This window comes from Phocoena sinus, chromosome 19 (genome assembly GCF_008692025.1).
Source record: "Phocoena sinus isolate mPhoSin1 chromosome 19, mPhoSin1.pri, whole genome shotgun sequence".
Taxonomy (NCBI): domain Eukaryota; kingdom Metazoa; phylum Chordata; class Mammalia; order Artiodactyla; family Phocoenidae; genus Phocoena; species Phocoena sinus.
In genome coordinates, this window is record NC_045781.1 from 11,072,922 (window position 1) to 11,098,248 (window position 25,327).

At 56.4% G+C, this 25,327-nt stretch overlaps 1 protein-coding gene across 2 annotated transcripts; it reads right to left on the minus strand.

The window, feature by feature from the left end:
* Positions 1-1,108: 1,108 nt before the first annotated feature.
* On the minus strand, positions 1,109-21,807 carry ATP1A3 (ATPase Na+/K+ transporting subunit alpha 3). 2 transcript variants are annotated; one of them, XM_032614092.1, is made up of 23 exons: positions 21,645-21,807; positions 17,536-17,625; positions 17,381-17,440; positions 17,035-17,238; positions 15,251-15,364; positions 15,003-15,137; positions 14,339-14,456; positions 13,937-14,205; positions 12,457-12,655; positions 12,270-12,379; positions 12,053-12,187; positions 9,607-9,799; positions 9,135-9,310; positions 8,911-9,047; positions 8,114-8,264; positions 7,825-7,993; positions 4,614-4,768; positions 4,413-4,536; positions 3,493-3,638; positions 2,808-2,938; positions 2,179-2,280; positions 1,821-1,912; positions 1,109-1,496 (listed from the first exon to the last, which is right to left on the minus strand). In XM_032614092.1, the coding sequence occupies exons 1-23, from the start codon at positions 21,648-21,650 to the stop codon at positions 1,468-1,470; spliced, it is 3,045 nt and encodes a 1,014-aa protein (XP_032469983.1). In that variant the 5' UTR covers positions 21,651-21,807; the 3' UTR covers positions 1,109-1,467. The 2 variants fall into 2 exon arrangements, with proteins under 2 accessions (XP_032469983.1, XP_032469982.1); XM_032614091.1 differs by having other exon boundaries at positions 17,536-17,664.
* Between the last annotated feature and the right edge of the window lie 3,520 nt (positions 21,808-25,327).

The following is a 25,327-nucleotide window of genomic DNA, read 5'->3' on the forward strand; positions in this document are numbered from 1 at the left end:
AGACTGACAATAGCAAGTGTTGACGTGGATGTGGAGCAACTGTAACTTTGATACACTGCTGGAATGCTGATGACATAAGAGCTTTGGAAGGGGTGTGGCTATTTCTATTAAAGATAAACACTGTCTATCCCCCAATCAGCAATTCCATTCCTAGGCATGTACCCAACAGAGATGCACACATGTGTCATCAGAGGATATTACTAGAATGTGCCTCTTCCTAGAGGCTTCCAAAGTGTAAACAGCAAATGTCCATCAACAAGAAAATGGATCAACAAATCGTGTAATAGTCACACAGTGGAAAACTCCGCAGCAATGAAGAAGAGCAGGCTACTGATACATGGAACACTGTGGATGACTCTCATAGACATGGTGTGGAGGACAGGAAGCCAGACACATGAGACAGCATGCTGTAAGACTGCATTTCTACAAAGTCCAAGAATTGGTACAACTAAACGATGGTGACAGAAAGCAGTTCAGCAGTTACCTCTGGAGGGGGGCTGACTGGAAAAGGGGCACGAGAGAACTTTATGGCTAGTGGCTACATGGAAGTAATTTTTTAAATCATTGAGCTGTGTCCTTGAGACTTGTGCACGTCACTATATGAAAGTTTATCTCAACGAAAAGAGAGAGAAGAGCATAGTGACTTAGAGCTTGGACAGCCTAGGTTCAAATCCCAGATTTGTCACCTCTCAGCTGTGTGACCTTGGGCAGGTCACTTTCTCTCTCTGTGCCTTGTGAGGATTGAGTGAGCTAACACACGTAGAGTGCTTAGGAGAGGACAGCACAGGGTGGGAGTTCAATGAACCATTAGCATCATCGCCTCCCCGGGTACCTCTCCAATATGAGAGGATCCAGAGTCTGATTCCCTTCCTCTCCCCTGTTCTGATCCCATGATCCCATCTCCTGGCGAATTCAAGGTGCTCTCATTCTAATCCTTGTGGGGCTACAACTCCATGATTTGATGACTTTGAGATTCCATGACTCCCAAGCTCATGCCAGGCTAAATTCCTGGGGTTCTGTGAATCACCCAGCCACGGGTGCCAGCACAGGGAATACCGTCCTGCCCACACCCCGGGTCCACAAAGCAAGCAAGACACACACACGCGGCTTCTCTGTCCCCACTGATATATTTGATAATTGTCCAGAACCAGAGACGGCGTCAGCCAGGGGGTGAGGGGGAGTAAAAAAGAGTCCAGGGAGGGGGCTGGGTGGCAGGGATGAGGAGAGGGAGAGGAACAGACACACAAGAGAGAGGAGAGAGGCAGGGGGCGGGGCGGGGCGGGGCGGGGGCGGGGAGAGAAGCCAGCCAGAAGGGGAAGAGGGGGAGGGAGGCGGGAGATAACTTGAGGGGGCGGGGCCCATGGGAGAGAGGGCCCCTCCCCCCAGAATACAAAATGAGGGGGACCGGAGTGGGCTGTCCTGGGCTTGAGGGGCAGGGTAGAGACGGGTGATGTGGTGGGGTTGAGGTCAGTAGTAGGTTTCCTTCTCCACCCAACCTGGAGAGACAAAGGAGGAAAGAAACAGAGAAGAGAGGGAGACGGGCACGGAGAGAAGCACAAGCAGAGACGGACGGACAGACAGCGGCACAGAAAGAAACCAAAAGGGGCAGAGACACAGGGAAAGACACAGAAAGGAGGAGGCCCAGAGAGCCAGGAAGAGAGAAGAGTTGCAAAGAGGGTGGAGAGACGACGCAGGAGGGAGGGGTTGGGGGGAAACAGAGAGTGAGGTTAGTATCAGTCACACAGCGCTCTCTCGCCTCCCCTTCCAGCTGCCCCGTCCCGTCCCCCCAGCCTCCCCCCTGTACCCAGTTAGCCCCTCACCCCCGGGGTTCCTGCGCAGGATGAGTTTGCGGATTTCGTCATAGACGAAGATGAGAAAACTGTAGGGGAAGGCACAGAACCACCAGCTGGGCCTGCGGAGACGAAAGAGCAGGAGGGCGTCAGTGTGGGGCGGAGACGGGGCTGGGGGCTGGTCGGACACACACAGGCAGGGTCCCAGAGGACAGGCTGGGCGCACTGGGAAAATGCTCCCCTGGTCCTTCGTGCCCAAGGTGAGGGGTGCCCGGGCCATGGCTGTGGGCTGGGGTCTGCACAGCGCCCCCCTGTGAGGGCGTCCGCGGGGAAGGCCCCCCGGAGGATCCCGGAGCAGGTGGTACATGGCAGGGGAGGGGGCACTCACTTGAGAGGGTACATGCGAAGGGCCACATCCATGCCGGGGCAGTAGGACAGGAAGGCAGCCAGGGCTGTCTCCTCAAACAACCCGAAGATCAGGATCTTGTTCCTGGAGGCACAGGCAGGGCTGGACCCCGAGAACTCGAGCAGGCACCCCCATCCCACCGAGACAGAGGCTCTGCCAAGGGCAGATGCACAGAGACAGACAGGGAGACACACAGAGATAGAGACCGAAAGAGGCAGAGAGGCACAGACGGGTCCAGGGAGATGGTGACACTGAAGTATAATGACAGAGACAGTGACACACAGGCAGGGGTATGAAAAGACAGCAGGGAATTCCCTGGCGGTCCAGTGGTTAGGACTCTGTGCTTCCACTGCAGGGTTCCATCTCTGGTGGGGGAACTAAGATCCCATATGCCGTGCGGCCAAAGAAAAAGATAAAGCAGATCTGGAGAGGGACCAGGGACACCCCAGCAGTGTGCACACACACGTATGGAGAGAGAGAGAGAGACAGACAGAGAATCCAAGATAGATGTGACCACTGGAGAGAAAATCAACTCAGAGGCAAAACTGAAACAGACAGACAGACAGACACGGGGTGGGATGGAGAGCAAGCCCGGCGCCCGCAGCCCTCACTTCATGCCCTGCTGGAAGACGGAGTTCCTCCTGGTCTTGCAGATGATCAGGTCAGCCCACTGCACCACCACTATGCTCACAAAGAAGGCCGTGTGGCACGTGAACTCCACCACTTTCCTCTGCTCATAGGTCTGCAAGGGCGATGACGCGGGTGCCAGTCGGCGGTCAGTGTGGCCGCAGCCCCAGGCCCCACCCTGGGCCCATGTGCTCCTTGTCTGCGCCCCTGCGTAGGGCCCCAGGGCAAAGCGGGGACTCTGTACAGATGGGATCCCCTAAGGGGCGTGCCTTCCCTCTGTAGTTCAGAGCCCCACGGGAAGAGTCAGGAAATGTACAAGGAATTAGAGAGGGTAATGGTGACCTCAGTTGTGGACCAGAGATCCTGGGGGCCTCCTGAGGGGACTCCAGCTGGGCTTTGAAGGCACAGACAGAGATGGGGAATCGGGCAGCAAAGGCGTCTCGCCTGGTGGGGCAGACAGCATGGCCGGCGGCCAGGACCGCGATGGGCTGGGCCAAGAGCGCCAAGAGGCCCCTTGTGTCCAGCGAGGATGCCGCCCCTGGGGCAGAGGGACCATCGTAGGAAGCTGCCCCTGCATGGTTGGGACGGCTCGCCCCAGCCCAGGATGCTGTGGGCAGGGACCCCGCCTGGGAGGTCCCAGGCCATGCTGTGGGACCCAGCCCTACGCACCCACTGCTGCCCGTAACTGTCCTCCAGGTCGTTGACGGTGCGGTCATCCCAGTTCAGCCGGATGCCCACCAGGTTGCCAGGCAAGAAGCCATTTTCTGCCAGGATCACAAAGTAGGAGAAAAAGCCACCAAGAGCCTGGATCATTCCTGAGGGAGGAGAGAAGGGAGATGAGAAGAGGCTCAGGTGGGGCAGGCAGCCAGCCCAGGGCACCTCTGAGGCCCCTTGAGACCCACACTGCGAGGATGGTGAGCTACCCGGTCCTCTTGCCTGACATCATCCGGGGCTGAGCTCCCAGAGGGCCATCTGAGGGTGCCACCTGGTGGTGAGCCCCTGAGATGGGCCCCTTGGAGCAGGAACCTTGGAGACGGGGTTCTCCTGAGGGGAGAACCTGGAGGCTCCCTCCCACCTGTGCCAGGCCACCTGGACATCAGGAAACCCCTGAGGACCCCCTAGGCAGGAATGACCTCCCTAGGCCTCTGACCACCACCACCAAGCCTCTGCTTCCTGGGACACTCCCAGCAACAGGGCGCTCAGCACCTGTAAGACTGCACACCTCACCTCCAGCAAAGATGGAGAAGGCAGGAGGGCGTGGGGCTCACTCCTGCCCTCAGAGAGCTCACAGGCTGACTGGTCCTTCCCATCATGGTGGCGGGTGGAGCAGGGGAGTGGCCATCCTGGGGCCAGCCCTGATCTGCCACTCAGTATCCCACGTGCTCCCCGGGTGCAGCCCCGGGCCTTTCCTCCACCTGTGCCAGCCCCACCTTGGTGACCACCGCCCCTCTGTAAGTCACTCCTTCCAAACCTCCAGCACCAGGTCCTACTTTTCACTCCACTCATTTGGCACAAGGTTTCTGAGCACCCACGGTGGGCCAGGCACCAGGCACCCAGCCATGAGCGAGGCAGGGCCCGCACGTCCTCACCGATCTGCCCGTAGGCCATACTGATGAGCCTCTCATTGACCAGCTTGTCAGTGCGCGGGTTCCTGGGCTGTCTCTTCATGATGTCACTCTCAGCGGCCTCGTACGCCAGCGAGATGGCAGGGACCTGGGCAGGAGAGGCCGGTAAGTCGGGGATGGGGGGGACCCTACCCTCCCGGAGCCTGGGGGTGGCCGGGGCCTCACCATGTCAGTGCCCAGGTCAATGCAGAGGATGGTGATGGTGCCCAGAGGCAGTGGGATGTTGGCCATGATGAACAGCAGGAAGGGCGTGATCTCGGGGATGTTGCTGGTCAGGGTGTAGGCGATGGACTTCTTCAGGTTGTCGAAGATCAGGCGGCCTGTTGGCAGGGGCAGGCTCAGACCTCGGCACCCACACCAGGGCACCCTAGTCCCTCTGCCCCTTCCCTGCCCAGTCCATGCATCCTTTCTAATCCATCCCCCCCACCGCCTGCCTTTCCATACAGATGCCCAACCATGTTGCCCCTGTTCAAACATTCTCAAAATACAACCACTTCGGAAGACTGCTTGGTAGCTTCTTTTCTTTTTTTTCTTTTTTTGGCCACACAGTGTGGCTAGCGGGATCTTAGTTCCCCAACCGGGGATCAAACCAGCGCCCTTGGCAGTGAAAGCATGGAGTCCTAACCACTGGACCACCAGGGAATTCCCAGTAGTTTCTGTTAAAAGTTAAACATCCCTGCCTTATTGACCCAGCAATCCTCACCTTAGGTTTATATGCAAGAGAAATGAGTGTTTATGTCCACCAAAAAGTAAGTACAAGAATGTTCGCCATGGCATTAGTTATAATAGCCCCAAACCAGAACTGACCCGCTGGCCATCAGTGGGTGAGTGGATAAGTAAACTGTGGTCTGTCCATACAAAGGAATACCACCCGGCGAGAAAAAGGAACGAGCTACTGACACCCCCAACTCCATGGATGAATCTCACTGATGTTATTGTTGAGTGAAAAAAAGCCAGACACAGAAGCATTCATATCACATGATTCCATTTGGAAGAGGCTGGAAACGAATCCATGGTGCTGAAAGTCAGGACAGTGGTTATTTCTGGGAGGGGGGATATAGACCGGAGGGGACCTGACAGAACTCTAACGGGAGGCTGGAAACGTTCTCTATCTTGATGGGGGTCCGGTGGTTGTGTGGGTGCGTGCGTGCGTAAGAAGTCACGGAGCTGCCTGACTTTGTGTGAAAGCCATATCCCAATAAAGATTCAATCAGTACAGTGTGTATAAAGTAAAAAGAAACTAAAGATGAACCCAGCCAGCCCCTCCCTCCACCTTCCCCCGTGTGCTGATGAGCAACAAGGTGTGTCATTAAGAAGGCACGGAAGGGCTTCCCTGGTGGCGCGGTGTTTGAGAGTCCGCCTGCCGATGCAGGGGACACGGGTTCGTGCCCCGGTCCGGGAAGATCCCACATGCCGCGGAGTGGCTAGGCCCATGAGCCATGGCCGCTGAGCCTGCACGTCCAGAGCCTGTGCTCCACAACGGTAGAGGCCACAACAGTGAGAGGCCCGTGTACCGCAAAAAAAAAAAACAAGGCACAGAGGACTTCCCTGGAGGTCCAGTGGTTAAGACTCCACACTTCCACTGCAGGGGGCGCGGGTTCAATCCCTGGTCAGGGAACTCAGATCCCGCAAACTGCGCGGGGTGGCCAAAAAATAAATAAATAGGAAGGACCCCATCTATCCTAGCACCCTGCTGGTTTTCTTCTTAGCACTTGTCACAATATGTAATTATGTTTGTTATGTTACAATTTGTTTGTTAACTTGCAGAAGGCTGTCTCTCCCAGCTCCTTGAGGGCAAGGACCCACGTCTGCTCTGCTCACAGCTGTATCTCCAGCCCCTGGCACCATACACAAGGTAAGGAGCCCAATAAATGTCTGGGCGGTGTGAACGCCTCCATGAGTGTGCTCTGCAGGCGCGTGGAGGATGTCTTGGGGATGAGAAAGGGTTAACCATGTGTCCTCTGGGCCACAGGAGACAAGGGATAAGGGCTTTGAACCTGACACTGTAGGCTCAGCTTTTACCGTCTGAATTCTCTCTTATCAGGAGTTTTTTTTTTTTTTTTTTTTTTTTTTTTTTTTGCGGTATGCGGGCCCCCCCACCGCTGTGGCCCCTCCCGTCGCAGAGCGCAGGCTCCGGACACGAAGGCCCAGGGGATCCTCCCAGACGGGGGCACGAACTCGTGTCCCCTGCGTCGGCAAGCGGACTCCCAACCACTGCGCCACCAGGGAAGCCCAGGAGTTATTTTTTACACTGGGGACATTTCAAGTAGGAGAGAGAGACTGGAAGAAAATGCATGAACAGTGATTATTTCTGGATGGTAAGATTATGGGTGATTCCAATTTGCTTCTTAATGCTTTTCTACATTTTCTATAATGATCATGAATTACTCTGATAATTAGAATAAAACGGAATGGGAACAAGCCCCATCTGTGGCCGCATCCAGGCCGGTCAGGAGGTGATGCCCAGCAGCCCCACCTGAGACCTTGAGGCCTTGCCTCTGTCTGCAACTCCCTTCGCTGGCACTTCTCTACGTGAAAATTCCCACATGGCCCTAGAGACTTGGCACAGGCGATCCCTGTCCACTTGGGGAGGCTTCCTTGGCCCCTGACTCCAGGCTGGGTGAGGGGCCTCTTCAGGGCTCCCTCAGGACCCTCTGCTTCCCTGAGGTTGTACTTATGAGTATTTTTTTTTTGCGGTACGTGGGCCTCTCACTGTTGTGGCCTCTCCCATCGCGGAGCACAGGCTCCGGACGCACAGGGTCAGCGGCCATGGCTCACGGGCCCAGCCTCTCCGCGGCATGTGGGATCCTCTGGGACCGGGGCACGAACCTGTGTCCCCTGCATTGGCAGGCGGACTCTCAACCACTGCGCCACCAGGGAAGCCCCTATGAGTATTTTTTTTAAAGACTTTTTGGATGTGGACCATTTTTAAAGTCCTTATTGAATTTGTTACAATATTGCTTCTGTTTTCTGTTTTGGTTATTTGGCCCTGAGGCATGTGGGGTCCCAGCCCCCAACCAGGGATCCAACCCGCACCCCATGCATTGAAAGGCGAAGTCTTAACCACTGGACTGCCAGGGAAATCCCTATGAGTATTGTTTTTTAATGCTTCCGAATGTGCCTTGCCCACCAGACTGGGCCTGTGCTGGGCGACACCGGGACCCAGAAGTGCGTTGGCTGAGTCCTGCCCCCAGGGAGCCCCCAACTCCTCAGGGGAAGAAAACCGAAAAGGACAAGCTCAGGCTCTGCCGGGGGCCTGGTGGGATTCTGTGGTCTCCTGCCGTGCATCTGCTGCAGCCCTGGCCTGTTCCCTCCCCCTTCTCGGGCTTCATGCAGGGACCCCAGTCTCCAGGGCCACCTGGGCCAACTCACTCACCCTCCTCCACACCCGTGACAATGGAGGCAAAGTTGTCATCCAGCAGAATCATGTCTGCTGCCTGTTTGGAGACGTCAGAGCCGGCAATGCCCATGGCCACCCCGATGTCAGCCTTCTTCAGGGCGGGGGAGTCGTTCACGCCGTCCCCAGTCACAGCCACGATGGCTCCCTGGAGGGAGAGAAGGTGAGGATGACGCCCAGAGGCCTGGCCCCAAACCCTCTTCTCATCGAGGACCCCGGAGTCCAGAACCCCGGCCCCCTCCTCCGAGGGACCCCAGCCCGAGCCCACCTGTCTCTGACAGCCCTCCACAATGATGAGCTTCTGCTGGGGGGAAGTGCGGGCGAAGACGATCTCAGTGTGGTTCTGCAGGATCTCGTCGATTTGCTCAGAGGTGAAGTCCTTGAGGTCGGTACCATGGATCACACAGGCCTTGGCATCCCTGGGAAGAGCAGAGAGTGTTCAGGACGTGTGGGGCAGTGACACCTGTTGGACAGACTCACAGACAGGAGAGACAGAAGACCAGGCTCTGATAGAGGGACAAGGGCTCTGGGGATCAGAGATGAAGGGAAACAGGGGAGGAGGGAGCTGCAGTAGGAAGGATAGAGGGCAGACCTCAGGAAGAACCTTGGGACACTGGACTTAGAGGAACAGAGATATGCAGGCAACTAGGAAATAGAGAGACGCAGAGAGACATGAGCGTGGGAAAGCTAAGTAAGTCAGAACAGAGATGAGAGACACAGAGAGAGACAAAGACATAAAAGAGAGATGGGAAGAGAGAATGACAGACACAGAAATAAGGGGTCTCACAGAATCCTCTCAGATGTGAATTACTAGCAGCCCATTTTAGAGAGGAGGAAACTGAGGCACAGAGAGGCTAAGTGACTTGCCCAAGGCCACACAGCTCCTGTGTGGCAAAGCTGGGATGCGAACCTACCCCTTGCTAACCCCATGCAGCGGTAACACCAGGCTGCCCATCCTCACGATGGTAGAGGAACAGGACCCAGATGCTGAGTCAACAGAGGAGGCCCAGGAGGAGGGGGACCCGCAGTCCCAGAGGGACCTAAGCTGGGCAGGGCGGGGCTCACCGGGGGTTGACCTGGCTGACGGGAATGTTGAGCCGGGCGGCGATGTCCTCCACAGTCTCGTTGCCCTCGGAGATGATGCCCACACCCTTGGCAATGGCCTTTGCCGTGATGGGGTGATCGCCGGTGACCATGATGACCTGCGGGCATCATACGCAAACACGGTCCAGCCTCACCGCTGGCCGCTGCGGCCCTGGCCCTGCCTCCCCGGCTGCCCTGGGCCACACCTTGATGCCTGCGCTGCGGCACTTGCCCACCGCGTCAGGGACGGCTGCCCGGGGAGGGTCGATCATGGACATGAGGCCCACGAAGCAGAGGTTGTCGGTGGTGAAGTTCACATCGTCACAGTCGAAGGCAAAGCCCTTAGGGAACTGCTCCTCGGGCAAGTAGTAATGGCAGAAACCTGGTGCAGGGAGAGGGGCACAGGGGCTCCAGCCTCGGTCCTCCCTGCCTCCTGCCTGTAGCTCCCAGTCCCAGCAGTCAGGCTCCCTAGTTGGCCAGACAGTCAGTCAACACCCATTTCTGACAGACGCCTTCCTGTCTCATTCATTCATTCATTCATTCATTCATTCATGGTGCATTCTGGGAGGCCCTATTCTGAGCCAGGCTCTGGGCAGCCTCACATCCCTCCTTACCCTCCAGGGGCCCCCAGAGCTGGCCCAGCCCCTGCCCCAACTTGGCTCCACCCTTGGTGCGCACCAAGCACGCGCTCGCCCAGGCCCCCGAGCTCAAGGTAGGCATTCTGGAAAGCCTCCTTCATCTCCTCGTCCAGCGGCTGCTCCTTGCCCTGCAGCAGGATGGTGGCGCACCGGTCCAGGATGCGTTCAGGGGCGCCCTTCATCACCAGCAGGTACCGGTTGTCATTGGGGTCCTCGGTCTCGTGGATGGAGAGCTGTGGACAGAGCAGAAGGCGGCCACGCCTGAGCCTCACAGGGAGGGACCCGGAGGCTGCCCTGCACCCAGCTGGGGAAGAGGACCCCCCCTGCCGCCCTGTCCAGAGCCACGGGTGCCAGGACAGACCACCGCCAGGCTCCCCCAGAGGGCACTCCCAAATCTCTCTACCCGAGAGATGTTCATCTGTTTCTCAGGCTCTCTCACAGAGACCTCTGCTCATCCCTGCCCGTTTCTGTCTCTCGGTCTTGCAGATATTTCTTCCCCTCTGTGTCTCTCTCACAGAAATCTCAGGGGTCCTTAGGATACGTGCTTCTCTCTCTGGCTTGCCCGACAACCTCTCATCCCGCATCTGACCCATCACCGAATCTGGTCAGCTCACCTCTGAAGTACCCAGATTCTGACCTCTTCTCACCTCCCCTGCCCTCCCATCCAGCTACCACCGTCTCTCATGAAATATCACAGCAGCCTCCACACTGAGTCCCTGTTTCTGCCCTCCCCTCCCCATAATATTTCCTCCCCATGGCAGCCAGAAGGAGCCTTTAAAATATGAGAGTCACGGGACTTCCCTGGTGACCCGGCAGCTAAGACTCTGTGCTCCCAATGCAGGGGGCCTGGGTTCGATCCCTGATCAGGGAACTAGATCCCACATGCTGCAACTAAGAGTTCGCATGCCGCAACTAAAGATCTCTCACGAGGCAACGAAGATCCTGTGTGCCGCAGCTAAGACCCGGCACAGCCAAATAAATAAATATTTTTTTTAAAAAATGAGAGTCAGTGAAAAATGGTGCAGCCACTTTGGAAAACAGTCTCTGGCAGTCCCCCGAAAGGTTCAACAGAGTTACCACATAAGCCAGCAGTTCCCAGATATATACCCAAGAGACATGCAAATGATGTCCACACAAAAACTTGGAGGCGAATGTTCATAGCAGCATCATTTATAGTAGCCAAAGGGTGCAAATAACCCAAATGTCCATTGACAGGTGAATGGATACACAAAATGTGGTCTATCCATTCAATGCAAAATTATTCAGCCATAAAAAAGAACGAAGCACTGATATATGCTACAACATGGAGGAACCTTGAAAACACTATGCTAAGTGAAAGAAGCCAGACATCAAAAAACACATACTGTATGATTCTGTTGCTTAGGGCTCGGGGGGACAGGGGGAGGTAGGGGGATAAAGCTGAGGATGTGAGGTTGCTTTTTGAGGTGATGGAAATGCTCTAAAACTGACTGGGTAGGGACTTCCCTGGTGGTCCAGTGGGTAAGACTCTGAGCTCCCAATGCAGGGGGCCTGGGTTCGATCCCTGGTCAGGACACTAGATCCCACCTGCGTGCCTCATGTGCACACAGCAACTAAAGATCCCGCATGCTGCAACTAAGACCCGGCGCAGCCAAAATAAATGAATAAGTAAATAAATATTTTTTTAAAACCTGACTGGGCAGATGACAGCACGTATCGGTGAATATACTAAAACTATTGAATTATGCACATTAAGTGGGTGAGCTATGGTGTGTGAACTGTATCTCTCAATAAAGCAGTTTTTAAAAATGTGAGTCAGGTCCCATCTTGCCTCTGCTCGGTGGCTCATGTCCCCCTGAGGGTCACACCCAAGTCATGTCCACAAGGCCCTACGGGACCTGACCCAGCACCCACTGCCCTCCCCTCCCACCACGTTTCCTGGCTCAACGTTCCCTGGCTATTCAGTACATCGACACACTCCTTCGTCAAGACCTTTGTACATGCTGTGCCCGCTGCCCCCAGCCGCCTGCAGGGCTCCCTCGCTCAGCATGGTGACTGGCGGACGTATTCCAAATTTCCTAATGTCCTCATGCCTTTGTCATTGTCTGTCTCCTGGCACTAGAGCGTAAGTTCCGTGAGAGGAGGGACTTCACTGCCGTCTGTGTCCACAGCACCTAACACAAGTGCCTCTGACACGTAGTTGCTGCTCAAAAACCTATTTGTTGAATGGATGAATGAGATCTCTGGCGGGTTCCCACTCTGCTGCAGGAAGATCTTTACTCCCCTGCTGCCCACTCCAACAGAGACATTGCTCTCACTCCCGGGTCTGTGTTCCTCTCCCCACTGGGTGGATACTCTTGGACTTATTTTACAGATGGGGAAACCAAGGCTCTGGGAAAGTTAATAACTTGCCCAAAGCAGGAGGGCAGCGGGGCAGAGCTGACTGCTTTTCGGGCGTCGTAGAGAAAGTGAGATCCAGGCCGACTCTCCTGGAGAGCCTAGGGTACCTGGTATTTGTTGGTGGAGTTGAAGGGGATCTCAGCCACTTTCTTATTACGTTCGCGCATCAGCTTCACGGAGCCGGAGGACAACTCGATGCACTTGAGCAGGGCAGACTCGGAGGCATCCCCGGCCACATCCCTCTGTGGGGAGAGAGGGCTGTCAGAGCAGAGTAGCGCGGGGTGGGCAGGGGCCAAGCTGAGGCGAGCGGGAGGCCAGACCCACCTTGAGCACAGGGATGTTGTCCTGACCCCCCTTGAAGACAGCACGGTTGCAGAGTCCAGCAATGTGAGACAGGGCCACCCAGGTGTGCGAGCTCTTGTCAAATGAAGTCCCTGAAAAAGGTACGAGTCACGGCTGGGGGGTGTCCGGGAGCCAGGCCCCCTCGGTCTTGCCTGGGCCCCACCCTCACCTGACTGGTCCTCAGTGGTGTCGGCCTCGTGGATCTGGTTGTCGAACCACATGTGGGCGACCGTCATGCGGTTCTGAGTGAGGGTCCCTGTCTTGTCCGAGCAGATGGTGGATGTGGAGCCCAGGGTCTCTACAGCCTCTAGGTTTTTCACAAGGCAGTTCTTCCGAGCCATGCGCTTGGCGGTCAGGGTCAGACACACCTGGAATGTATGCAAGGGCAGGGGAGTTACAGGTAGAGTCAGGCGGTGCAGTTGGGCCAGCAACACAACTGCCAACAACCCAACTGCCCAGCCCAGAGAGAATCTTGGGCAAAGAATGGGGTGTCGCCCAGCCACTCCACCCAAGGTATAGACCCACAAACATGGGCTCAGAAGCACCCCAAAGAAATATACTAGAATGTTCATAGCAGCAACATGGTAGTCCCAAACTGAAAACAACCCAAATGTCCACTAACAGCAGTGGGGACAAATAAATTGGGGAATAAAAGGTGGGAATACTATACAGCGGTGAAAAAGAACAAGCAACCACTGCCTACAACTGCATGGGTGAAATTCAAAAACACAGTGTTCAGCGAAAAATGAGCCAGAAACAAGAGCTCCTGCTGAATGACTCCACTGATGTGAAGCACAAAAGCTACACTGTTTGAAGCCAGTCTATCCTAGGGGTAACCCTGGGGTTGGAGGGGAGGGGCTGAACAGGTCTTGAGGGGGCTTCTGGGGAACTAGATCTGGGTGCAGCTGACCTGGGGTGTGTTTAGTTGCCTCCAGCCCATCAGGCAGTACCTTCATATGTGCAACTCTTGTTTGTATAGTGGAGGTCAATAAAAGGCCTTTGACTTAGAGTAGCTTTGAATATGCTAATATGGAAAACTTTGCAGGATCTATTAAGTAAAAGCATCAAGGAACAGAATAGTATTCCTAGGATGGTCCCTTCTGTGTACCCTGAAAACAATTACTACACACGTGGCAATATGCCCACCGTTGCCGGGAACAGGGCAGAGAGCCTGCTTCTGGAGGGGGGCTGACGGCTGGGCAGTGGGTCGGGACTGTTATTCTATTTTTTAACTATTTTAATGTATTCTTTAGGCTTTTTACCATGAGGTTGTGCTTCTTAATTTTGTAAGTTAACTTCAAAAACGATAGGGCTGTTAGCCCTTTCTGACTGGCAGTGTTTCTCAAGATTCTTTGTTGGTTGTTTTTTTTTTTCGGGGTTGGGGGGCCATGCCTCTCAGCTTGTGGGATCTTAGTTCTCCACCAGGTATTGAACCCGGGGGCCCTCAGCAGTGAAAGCGCGGAGTCCTAACCACTGGACCGCCAGGGGATTCCCTGTTGGTTTGTTTTGTCAATGAGGCCCTCTGAGCCCCAGGACCCTCCTCATTCAACATCTGGCAGGCTTGGCCCTTGATGTCCAAGGTGCAATCAAGATTGTTGCCATCGGGCCCCAGCCCCCTCCTCCCTCAGACCCGAGGGTCCGGGCCTTACAGTAACAGTGGCCAGCAGGCCCTCTGGGACATTGGCCACGATGATGCCGATGAGGAAGATGACAGCCTCAAGCCAGGTGTATCCGAGAATGAGGGAGAGGATGAAGAAGGAGACGCCCAGGAAGACAGCCACGCCAGTGATGAGCTGGATAAAGTGCTCGATCTCAATGGCGATGGGCGTCTTGCCCACCTCCAGCCCGGAAGCCAGAGTGGCGATGCGGCCCATGACAGTGCGGTCACCCGTGGCCACCACCACGCCCCGAGCTGTGCCTGTGGGGTCAGAGGGGACTGGGCTGAGATTCAGCGAGCTTCAGAGGGACCCCGAGCCCCTGAGGCACGTCCATCTATCTGGACGAGCCCGGCCCCACCTGGGTGCCCGAACCGCCCCTCCCCGCTGCCTCACCTTCCACACAGTTGGTGGAAAAGAAGGTAATATTCCGAGTCTCCAAGGGGTTGTCGTGAGTGCAGTCGGGGGAGCGGGTCTGGGGCTCTGATTCACCCGTGAGGGAAGAGTTATCCACCTGGGGACACAGGAGACAGGTGTCAACCCCGGGCCTGGGGTCAAGGGGCATTTGTCCAGAGGAGATTTCAAGATTTTTGTTTGTTCATTTGTTTTGTTAACGAGGCTGAAGGCTGTGTCCCTGGAAGTCACAGCTAGAAGTCTGGGTGCCTGTGTCTGGGAGGACAGAGGTTGGGCTCTTGAAGCTGGGGAGGGTACATGGCTTCTTGCCAAGGCCTAAGTTCCTGGAGGTCAGAGGTACTGGATCTGAGGGAGGAGGGGGCCTGGACTGCAGGGTCCTGGGGGAGGAGGGGCCGGGGGCCTGGACTCCTGGGTCTGAGGGAGGAGGGGGCTGGGACCTGGACTCCCGGGTCCTGGGGGAGGAGGGGCCCGGGGGCCTGGACTCCTGGGTCTGAGGGAGGAGGGGTCTGGGGGCCTGGACTCCTGGGTCTGAAGGAGGAGGGGGCTGGGGCCTGGACTCCCGGGGCCTGGGGGAGGAAGGGCTGGGGGCCTGGACTCCTGGGCCACTCCAGGAAGGGCAGAGCTGGGCCCCAGGCCCCTGGCCCACCTTGCAGCCGTGGGCTGAGATGATGCGCAGGTCGGCTGGGACTCGGTCTCCGCCCTTGATCTCCACCAGATCCCCGACCACCACCTCCTCAGCATTTACCTGCATCTTCTCACCTTCCCGGATCACCAGGGCTTGCTGGGGGGAGAATGGAGAAGAGTCACCTCCCTGACTCCCTCTACCTGGGGTCACTGGGCATAGCCTTGCCCGCCTGTTCACCTCCATCTGGCCCCTTCCTGGGTACCCCTCACCTGGGGAACCATGTTCTTGAAGGATTCCATGATCTTGGAGCTCTTGGCTTCCTGGTAGTAGGAGAAGCAGCCGGTGATGATGACCACAGCCGCCAGCACGATGCCCAGGTACAGCTGTGGGGAGATGCAGGGTCACAGCCCGCCCTGGAGCAACTCCCCACCACCCCCATCCCGAGGTTTGTGGAACCTGGGAAGAGAGCTTTGAGTCATTGGGGGTCTGTATTTGTATGTCTGACCTCAGGTTGTATCCATTTGAGGGTTTGAGAGACACAGTCTCTGTCTGCCTGTCCACGTTTGAGTCCCTCTTTCTTTCTTTCTTTTTTTTAAATGTTTGTTGTTTATATATTTATTTATCTATCTATTTATTTGTTTATGTATTGGCTGTTCCCCGACCAGGGATCGAACCCAGGCCCTCGGCAGTGAAAGCACGGAGTCCTAACCACTGGACCGCCAGGGAATTCCCGAGTCCCTCTTTTTTTTTGCGGTATGCGGGCCTCTCACTGTTGTGGCCTCTCCCATTGCGGAGCACAGGCTCCGGACGCACAGACTCAGCGGCCATGGCTCACGGGCCCAGCTGCTCCGTGGCATATGGGATCCTCCTAGACCGGGGCACGAACCAGTGTCCCCTGCATCGGCAGGCGGACTCTCAACCACTGCGCCACCAGGGAAGCTCCATGAGTCCCTCTTTCTGAACATAGGTGTGTTTGAGCCTCTGAGTCTGTCCATCTCTCTATTTTGTGGGTTTGTCTGTCTTTCTGCCTGTGTCAGAGAATCTGAGTGTGTGCTATTCTCTGTCCATGTGTCTGTCTGTTAAAGTCAATGTGTCTGTCTGCCTGCATGCCTGGCTTTAAATGTACGGGACTGTTTGTGTTTGAGTCTCTGTATGTGGATCTCTGTCTCTGTCTCTCTCTGTTGGTCTGCGTAGGTCTGAGACTCTGAGTCTGTCTGTTTGCCTGTTTAGGGTTAATTTCTGAGAATACTGTCTGTACTTGATCCTCACATCTGTCTGTCTGTCACCAGGTAATGCCTGAAACTCTGTGTGTGTTTGATTTCCTATGTCTGTCTATCAGTAAATGTCTGTGTCTGTCTGTGCCTATGTGTCTGAACTAGGTGGCCGTGTTTGAATCTGTGTACAAGTGTGACTGTCTGCACTGACTCTCTGCACTGTTGTATATATGTGCATGTGTGCATGTGTGTGTGTGTGTGAGGATCTCCATGTAGTCAGAATGTGGGTCTGTGCTTATGGGCATTGTGTCTGTTGAGACTGTGTGTGTCCCATGTGTTGAGAGGATGGGACAGATCAGCAGGTGCTTCTGCCTGGGTCTCCATGTGAGCCCACTCACCGTTTGAGCATCTTTCAGGCCATGACCACCTGCTGGTGTCTATCCTCAAGGCCGCTGAGGTCACACAGCTTTGGGATGGACCCCCAACTCACACTTCTTACTGTGTGACCTTGGGCAAGTTACTTGGCCTTTTTTTTGGGGGGGTGGGTCAAGCCATGAAGCTTGTGGAATCTTAGTTCCCTGGCCAGGGATCAAACCCGTGCCCACTGCAGTGGAAGCATGGAGTCCTAACCACTGGACCACCAGCGAAGTCCCATACTTCACCTTTCTGAGTCCCAGTTTTCCTCATAGCTTCTCTGGTTCTCTCACTGGGTGATTGTGAGAGTTAGATGAGAAAAAGTTGGAGGCTGGGCTTTGGAAAGTCTAAAGGGAGAAGTGGGGTGTGCATATGTGTCCCTACACGTATGAGCCCTTGGGCACGGCAGGGTGGAGGGCACTCACGTTGTCGCCAGAAGGATCATCCTCGGTGCCTGCCTGGATGCCGTAGGCCAGGAAGCAGAGGATGGCCCCGATCCACAGCAGGATTGAGAAGCCCCCAAATAGCTGGCGGCAGAACTTGACCCACTCTGGGGTGGTGGGCGGTGGCGTGAGCGCGTTAGGCCCATCGCGGGCCAGGATCTCCTGGGCTTTGCTGTGGGTCAGACCCTAGGGGACACAAGACTCACACAGAACCCTCCTGGAGTAACCCTGGCACCCCCGACACTTCCCAAGTGCCCCCAGGCACCCAAGGGTCACAGCTTCCCATCCCCTCCTCCCTCGGACCCTTCTCCCTCCGGTCCGGCCCCACCTGCACACAGTCGGTGTTGTACTTCCGGCAGACTTCTTCCACTGACATCTTGTGCTCTGTCTGAGGAACAGGAGTTTGGGGGGATCGGGTGAGTGAGGAGGCCGGGCAGGGGCAGGTGGGGCCTGCTCTGGGTGGGTACAGAGGGTGGGACTTACCATAGCCACCTCCTTTTTGAGGTCATCCAGGTCCCGGCGGTCTTTGGTGCCCTTGCTCTTCTTGGGCGAGCCCTTGTCATCTTTCTTGTCCTGCGAGGTGGCGACACGATAGCTGTCAGAGCCACCAGACTGCGGGCGAGAAGGGGTTACAAGGGGACACCAGCCCTGCGTCTGTGCAGCTGTGTCTCTGGGCAGGGGCTGGCTCTGGGGGCTCAGTCTGTCTCTGCCCTGCGGCTCTGGGTATCTCTCAGAACCCCTGAGTCTCACCTCTTCCTACTGGTCTCTCCGTCTCTGGCTCCACGTATCTCTGGGTCTCTGTCCCTGAGAGTCTCCATCTGGGTCTGTCTGTGCCTCTCTCTCTCTCTCTGTAGGTCTCTCCCCTTCAGTCTCCATGTGTCTTTTTATCTCTCTGTGTCTTTTTCTCCCTCTCCCTGGGCACTTAGTCTGTCTCTTGCTAGGTCTGTCTGTCTCTCGCTACGTCTGTCTCTCTCTCTTGATCCATCTCTCCAGGTCTTTGTTTGTGCCTCTCTGTCTTATTCTGTTTTGTCTCTGTCTCCTTGTACCTCTTTATCTATCCTTCTCTTCATGTGTGTCTATCTCTGTCTCTCTGTGGCTGTTTCTCTGATCTCTCTCTCCCTCATCACTTCATATTGTCCGTCTCTCTCTCTCTCTCTCTCTGTCTCTGTCTCTGAGTCTCTGTGTGTGTCTCTCTTTGATTTTGATCTCTCTCTGATCTCTGGCTCTTTATGTTTTCCATCTCATACAAAATCTGTTTCTATCTCTTGAACTCTCTCTCCCTGAGTCTGGCTGAGTCTGTCTCTCTGGGTTCTCTCTGGGTTCCTATCTCTTTCCCAGTTGGTGTGCAGGGATCTCAGACTGTCTCTAGGTGTCCGTATTTTCTGTCTGTATCTTTCTCCATCCTTATCTCTGCTTCTCTCTGATTTCATCTCTCAAGGTACCTCCTTTTCTGTAATGCTTGGTGTGTCTCTCCGTAACTGTCTCTACTGTTTCAACCATCTTGTCTATCTCTCACGATCTCGCTCTGCCATCTTCCTCTCTATCCCTGCATCTCTCCTTCTCCGAGTCCATCTCGGCATCTCTGTCCTTCCAGTTGAAGGTCTCCCCATATATCACTCTCCCTGTCTTTTCTGCCTGACTCTTTTTCTGGGCCTCTCTCCCCAACTCCATGGATGTCTCTGTCTCTCAAAGGACCCAGCAAATCTTGGGAGACCCCACAGGCCTGGCAGGAAGGGGGAGGAAAGGGCACTCCAGGTGTTAGTCACAGCTGGGACCAACGCCTGGGAGGCAGCCTACTGTGCACAGGGATGGTGGCCTGGCTGGACATGCAGCCAGTCCTGAGGGCCTTGACTGACAAGCTGTGGGCCTAGACTCTTTCCTGGGTGCTGGTGGGAGCCATGGATAGGTTTGGACAAGGGGTTGGCATGGTTAGGCCTCTGGAGGACAGACTAGGAGCTGGCTGGGATTTGGGGTGCAGAACAGCAAGAGGCAAAAGCCCTCGGGCTTGACTTGAACTGGATGTAGCATGAGGGGGAGTGACTGAAGTTCCAGTTTGGGGACCTGGGCTGATGGGGAAGGAAGTGTCCTTGGAGGCTGGCAGGAGGGGTGGGGTGAGGCCAGGTGCTGGTAGAGGAGCGCTGACAGATCCTAAGGGTCCAGGGCCAAGCTGGGATCCCAGGCTCAGTGCAGCTCAGCGCTAATCCCCTTGTGACCTTGTAGAGAGTTGAGCTGCCTGCTGTCTGCCCCCAGACTGGGAGGCTGAGCCTGGGAGGCTACTGCAGCCTGGAGGCCTGGGAGCCTGGGTTTCAGGGATGGGAAGGAGGCTTGGCCCTGGGCCAGCCCTGCAGCAGCACTGCGTCTGACATGGAACATGGAGGCTTGGGGGACAGGGAGGACACTCCTCCACCCCCAGCTTCAGGAGGGGTCTCAGACTCCACAGAGGGGTAGACCCAAGGATGGAGAGAGTGGAGATATAAGGTCATGGGCACAAGTTAGAGAAATAAGAGGAAGGCAGGAGAGGAAAGAGATGGAGGCCTGGAAGGCAGGAGAGGAGAAGTTGGGAAGAAAACCAGCTGCCCACCCCTGAAACCTCAGGGAAGGCTGGGGAGCTGATGCTTGGCCCCTATGAGGCCTGGGGGTGGCTTCCTGGACACCTGGGTCTGAGGGAGGAGGGGCCAGGGGCCTGGATCCTGGGGCTGAGGAGGGAGGGACTGGGATACCCCAGTCCCTGGCAGACAAGCCTTGGCTCCTCCTTGCCCTTGCCATGACCAGACTCCCTTGGGGGCGGGCTTCCATCTGTTAGAGGGGGAGCCGAGGCTTTCCCAGTCAAGGCAGGAGGCCCAGATGGGCGCACTGCAGGGCGGGAGCACCTCTGAGGGTGGGGGACACGCCTGCCTCGCTGCAGCCCGCCTCTGCGGCTCCTCGCCATTTTCCATGCTGTCCGCCTCCCCTGACACCTGCCCAGCTCACGCAGCCTCTGCCCCTCAGCCTGCCTCTCCCTCCCCCTTTCAAGGTGTCTGAGGCCTCATCTCAGCGTCTCTCCCTCGACCTCCCCTTTTGCCCTCTGTCCCCTCTTCCTATCATTCAGGCTGCCTCTGGTTGTCTCTGGATAGGAAATGTCTGTCCTTGGGTCTCCTGATCTCAGCCTCAGTTTCTCTCTTTGTTTCTCCTTGTCTATGTCCCACTCATGTCTCTCTTCATCTTTCTATGTCTCTCTGCCTGTGTCCATCTCTTTGTCTCTATGTCTCTTTTTCTCTGTCTCTTTCAGAGCATCTCTCTCAGTCTGCCCATTTCTCTCTGCTTTCCATGTCTCTGCCTCCCATGTCTAAAGAGCCTCACTTCTCCTCCTGTTCTCACGTCTTTTCCTAAGACCCTCTCGCTCCTTTTTTCTCTAAGGCACTTAGCCCCAGTCCTCTCCTCCATTCTGCCCTCGGCTTCCCCTCCATTTCCACTTACCTGGAAGCCATCACTGACTCCCACCTCCCCCTTCTCTCTCCCAGTCTCCTCCCCACCCAGTTCTTCTCTCCTTCTCCCCTCGCCCACCCCAAGCCACAGATCTGCAGCCCCATTCCCCAGCTCCATCCCTGGGCCCATCAGCCTTCATCCGCCATCTTTCTCTTCATCCTTCATACTCCCTCTCCATTAGCCTCTCCCATCCCGACCCTCTCTCTCTCTCTCCATCCCATCCATCCCAGCCCACCCGCCTCCTAGCCCCCCATGGCCCCGCCCGACACGCAGGGAGAAATCCAGGGCTGCAGCGGGGGTCAGGTGGTTAGCCAGGGGAGGAGGCAGCATCTGCTGGAGAGACTCACAGACAGACAAGGACACACGGACACGGAGGAAAGGGCATAGCCAGGCATGCACAACCCCACCCCCCATACACACACGTACGCATTTGCATACATACACCCTCAGCCAGGCTCTCAGTCTCCCCGCCATGACTCTCCTGCTCCCCCCAGCCCCTGTGTCTGCTCCCCCAGATTAGGAGCTAGACACACACTGCAGCCCCAGGCCACTCCGCATTGCGGAGCACCCCCATCCAGGCCTGGAAGGAGAAAGAGAGGTCATCTGGTGTTCATCCCATAGTCTGGACCTGTCCCCGCCTGGCCAGGGAAGCAGACGGGCTTCAACGCCCCCAGACACAAACACCAGCTTTCAGACACACCCAGACACGGTTACAGACACAAACCCAGACACAAACCCGGGCCACACAATCGCAGGCGGACGGTGCTGCAGGGCCTGACAGAGCCAGGAGCACACACACGCACACATGCACACGCACACATACGGTTGAGCAGGCAACCGCACCAGGTCAGGCAGAGGTGCTGAGGGCGGGTCCGTGCCCCGCGGGCCCCGCACACAAAGGACACACCAACATGCGCCACAGACCCCAGCCAAGCCAGGCGGCCCCGCGCACACACTCAACCAGAGACACAACCACACGGACGGGCTGGGTCAGCCGGCTCACAGGTTCCTGAACCCGGGTACCGGAGAGCAGGGGTCCCAGAGTCCCCGGCCCCCGCAGACACCCAATCTCACAGGACCCACAATGTCACACACACACGCATCGCTCGGCCGGCCCGAGCACCTACCCCCATCTTGGCGGCTCCGGGGGACAGGGGCAGGCGGGCGGGGCAGGGGCCGGGGCAGCGGCCTCAGGGTGGGCTCAGGCGCGGGCTCGCGCTGGGGGCCTCTGCAGCGCCCGCGCCTCGGTCCGCGCGTCCGTCCGGCGGTCAGCCCCACCGCACACAGTCTGCGGCGGTCGCCGCCTCCGCCTCCTCATATGCCCGCGCCCGCCGGGGGGCCGGCGCTGGCCAATCAGGGGCGCCGCCGTTCTGATGGACGGCCCGCGGCCCCGCCCCCGGTACTGCAGCTGTCCTCCCCGCCCCCCACCCTCCGCAAAGCGGCGGCGAGGCGGCGAAGGGGGAGCGCTGCGGGAGGCGGAGACCCCCGAAATGAGGGACCTGGAAACCCCCGCAGTGTGGGGTGTCGGCTCCGAGGAAGGGGCGCCGAGGGTAGGAGAGCCCCAGAATCCCCCTCATTGTGTGCCACCAGAGGGAGGAGTGCGCTGTGGAAGGTGGACACCCACCACCGGGTGGGGGGAAAGCCCCGTAAATCACCGCAATAAGGCAGGAGGACCAGAGCACCTTCTTCTGCAGTGAGGCAGGGGGGAACCCTGGGGACTGTGGGGTGCTGTTCAGGAGGGGGAGACGGAGGGGGCACAAGGGGCAAGGAAGACCCCACAGTGAGTGGGGAAGCTGCAGAGGGGGTAGGAGCCCTGAGGCTCCCCTCACTGTGTGACCTCCCTCCGACACACACACTATGGTATGGCAGTTATCCAACGAGACACAGCTGCACAGGTACACAAGAGACACATCACAGCCAGAGGATTCCACCAAGCATCATACTCACACATGACCATCACCCAGACAGCACAGATGCTATGGACACACACGGACACCACCCCACCACTCACCACCAGTTTCACAATCACATTCCATCACACACCAGCTAATACCCTCCCACACACCCAACACTACCCCATCAAACAACCCCAGGGACTCACAAACATGTAGAAATGAAACACACATAGCACACACACCTTGCACACCCCATCACACCATAGAATCAGAGTCATAAAATGCCATGTAGATTAACACACACCCTCAAAACACAACCTCACAGATATGCACATCACGCACTCCATCAGAGCTGGCCTTAAACCACCTCACACAGAGAGCCATAACCATAAAATCCATGGACCCACAAACCAGTACACATCTACACTCAGCACCATAGCACAGGCCTCACACTGCCCCAGACACCACTTGAGGCTTTGTGAACACTGTTTCACGCAACATCACGTAACATCACACACACTCCTCCCCAGTATATCCGGGCATAAGCAAAGGCCCACAGTGCAAGATTGCCAAAGTGTTGCTAATTGTGAATGACAGACAAAAGGTGCACACAGACTCACACACACACAATAATTCACCGACACAGATCACACAACACCATCTCACACACCTCACACACATCAGGTATTGCAGTGCTATCTCATACACCTGTTGTAGCTCCAAACACACCCCCAATGCCCACACCCACACACCATGCACATCCCATCTTGGTATGTGTATACACACACAGATGCACAGCCAGCACCCACACCCCAGGCCTGTCACATACACACAACACCCGTCAGCCACCCACTGGAGCCTGAGGAGTTACAGCCTCCTAACCCCACCTCTCTGCTCTACGAGGAACACTCCCAGACTCTCCCTGAGAATGGCAGAAGGGGCAGAGAGCAGGCAAGAGCCTGTCTCTGTAGCTTTCTCAGAATGTGGGTATCCTCCCCACCTATGGGAGTGGGGATGTGGGGGACAGGCAAGGGGCACAGAGTAAGCCTGATGTATAGCAGGTGAGAGGGGAAGGTTAAAGACCTGGTCACCGAAATGTGTGAAAGGGTGAAGGCCAGAGTGAGACACACAAACTGAGAAAGACAAGAGTCAGAGATTCAAAGCCACAGAAAGATGGGCATGGACAGGGAAACTGGGCCAGAGAGTAAAAGGGGGCAGGGAGGTGGGTTCCTTGGCTTCCCCCAGCACCCAGAGCCTCAGCCCAATCCTGTACTCTGACCCATCCCCATCCCTCCCCGCTGTCCCTTGTTGCCATGGTAATAGGGAGGCCGCATTTGCAGCAAAGGAGGCTGGGCTTGCAGACCTGGCCTGTCTCCATGGAGACTGGGGAAGGGGGGAAGCCACATCTTCTAGCCCTGGTAGTTGCCCCCCTACAACTCTGCCCCCTTCCAGAGGGAGGGAGGGAAGGAGGGAGAACCTGTCAACATATTATCTTTTCCCCCTCCACCTTGTCCTACAGGGATGGGCTTGGACCATGGGAGGGAGATTGGGGTGACAGAGAAGCCTGGGGATGTCAGGATCCCAGGAGATTCTCGGCTTTCTCTCCTCCTGCTTTCCAGCTGGACTGGGGGAGACCCCGGTCCCCCACACCACATCCCAGACACAGGCTCGTGTCCCCCCCTCATGCACTCCTCAGCCTGGTGAGACTGATGACTGTGCACCGTGTTCCCAGCGCGAGGCTTTGCGGAAGTTGGGTGAGGGGGGGAGGGAAGATTTACGAAGGTCACAGGGATGGATGGGGACAAGAGAACTCAGCAAGAGAGATGGAGGGAGAGACTAAGAGAAGAAATGGACGCACAGAGTTCAGAACCAGAGAGAGGCAAACAGGAACAATAAAACAGAAACACCAACAAAGACAGAGAGATGGGCAAAGACAGAAATGAGAAAACAGGCTTAAGAGGCAGATAAACAGAATTACTTAGTGAAGATGACAGAGAGACGCAGGGACATAGAAAGCCAGGCAGACACGTTTGGCACACTGGGGAGACTTAGAGATAAAGACTGGGGAGACAGAGCAGAAATGGGGGTGGGGGAGACTCAGAAATGGGGAAAGACCCCAGAGGAGATCTGCTTGGTACTGGAACAGAGAGGGAGACAGACCAGAAATGTCTGCAATCATATTCTAGTCACCTTGACAGACTGACAGTCCCGCCCAAGGGCAGAGACATTGATTAGTCTGTGAGAGATGTGGAAACGAGAGACCTTGAGACACAAGCTCATCCCCACACCTGTCTGGGCACACACACGGCAAGGGTCTGAGACACAGAAGAGGCCAGATGGAGACTGGGGGCGCTGTGTGCCAGGTGGGGTCCCCCGAAGTGTGGCCTGCCCAAACACTGAGAAGGCAGGCAGGTCCTGCAAGGGAGACAGGGCAATGCTGCGCTCCAGGACCGCCAAGCCCAGCAGGCCGGTGCTGAACGGACAGCTCCCGAGCTCTGGGCCCCCTGCCCGAGGGGCGGGGCCCAGCCTCGCTCCTTTCCCTCGCTTGCTCTCTCTCTCTGTCTAGCGTTCCTCACTGCTCGGGCCCCCTACCGTCCTCATCTAGTTTTCTACAGCTTCTTGTCTCACCTGTCTCTGTTCCACCTCAGTCTCTGCTTCTCCCAGCCCCAACTCCCCGGGTCTCTTATTAATTTCTCTGTTTTCTCTGTCTCCACCTCGTCCCCTTCTCCATTCTGTCTCTCACCTGTCTCTGTTCCACCTCAGTCTCTGCTTCTCCCAGCCCCAACTCCCCGGGTCTCTTATTAATTTCTCTGTTTTCTCTGTCTCCACCTCGTCCCCTTCTCCACTCTGTTTCACCCTTCTCCCACCTCATCATGGTATGTCTCCCTGTGTCTCCCCCTTTGCCCTATTTCTCT

What these genes read in the sequence shown, in the direction of transcription:
- ATP1A3 (XM_032614091.1), bottom strand. An exon ending in TTCCACCAACTGTGTGGAAG is followed by an intron (nt 14,206 to 14,338) that starts GTGAGGCAGCGG and finishes CTGACCCCACAG; the next exon opens with GCACAGCTCGGGGCGTGGTG. An exon ending in TTGACCTGGGCACTGACATG is followed by an intron (nt 4,537 to 4,613) that starts GTGAGGCCCCGG and finishes TCTCCTGCCCAG; the next exon opens with GTCCCTGCCATCTCGCTGGC.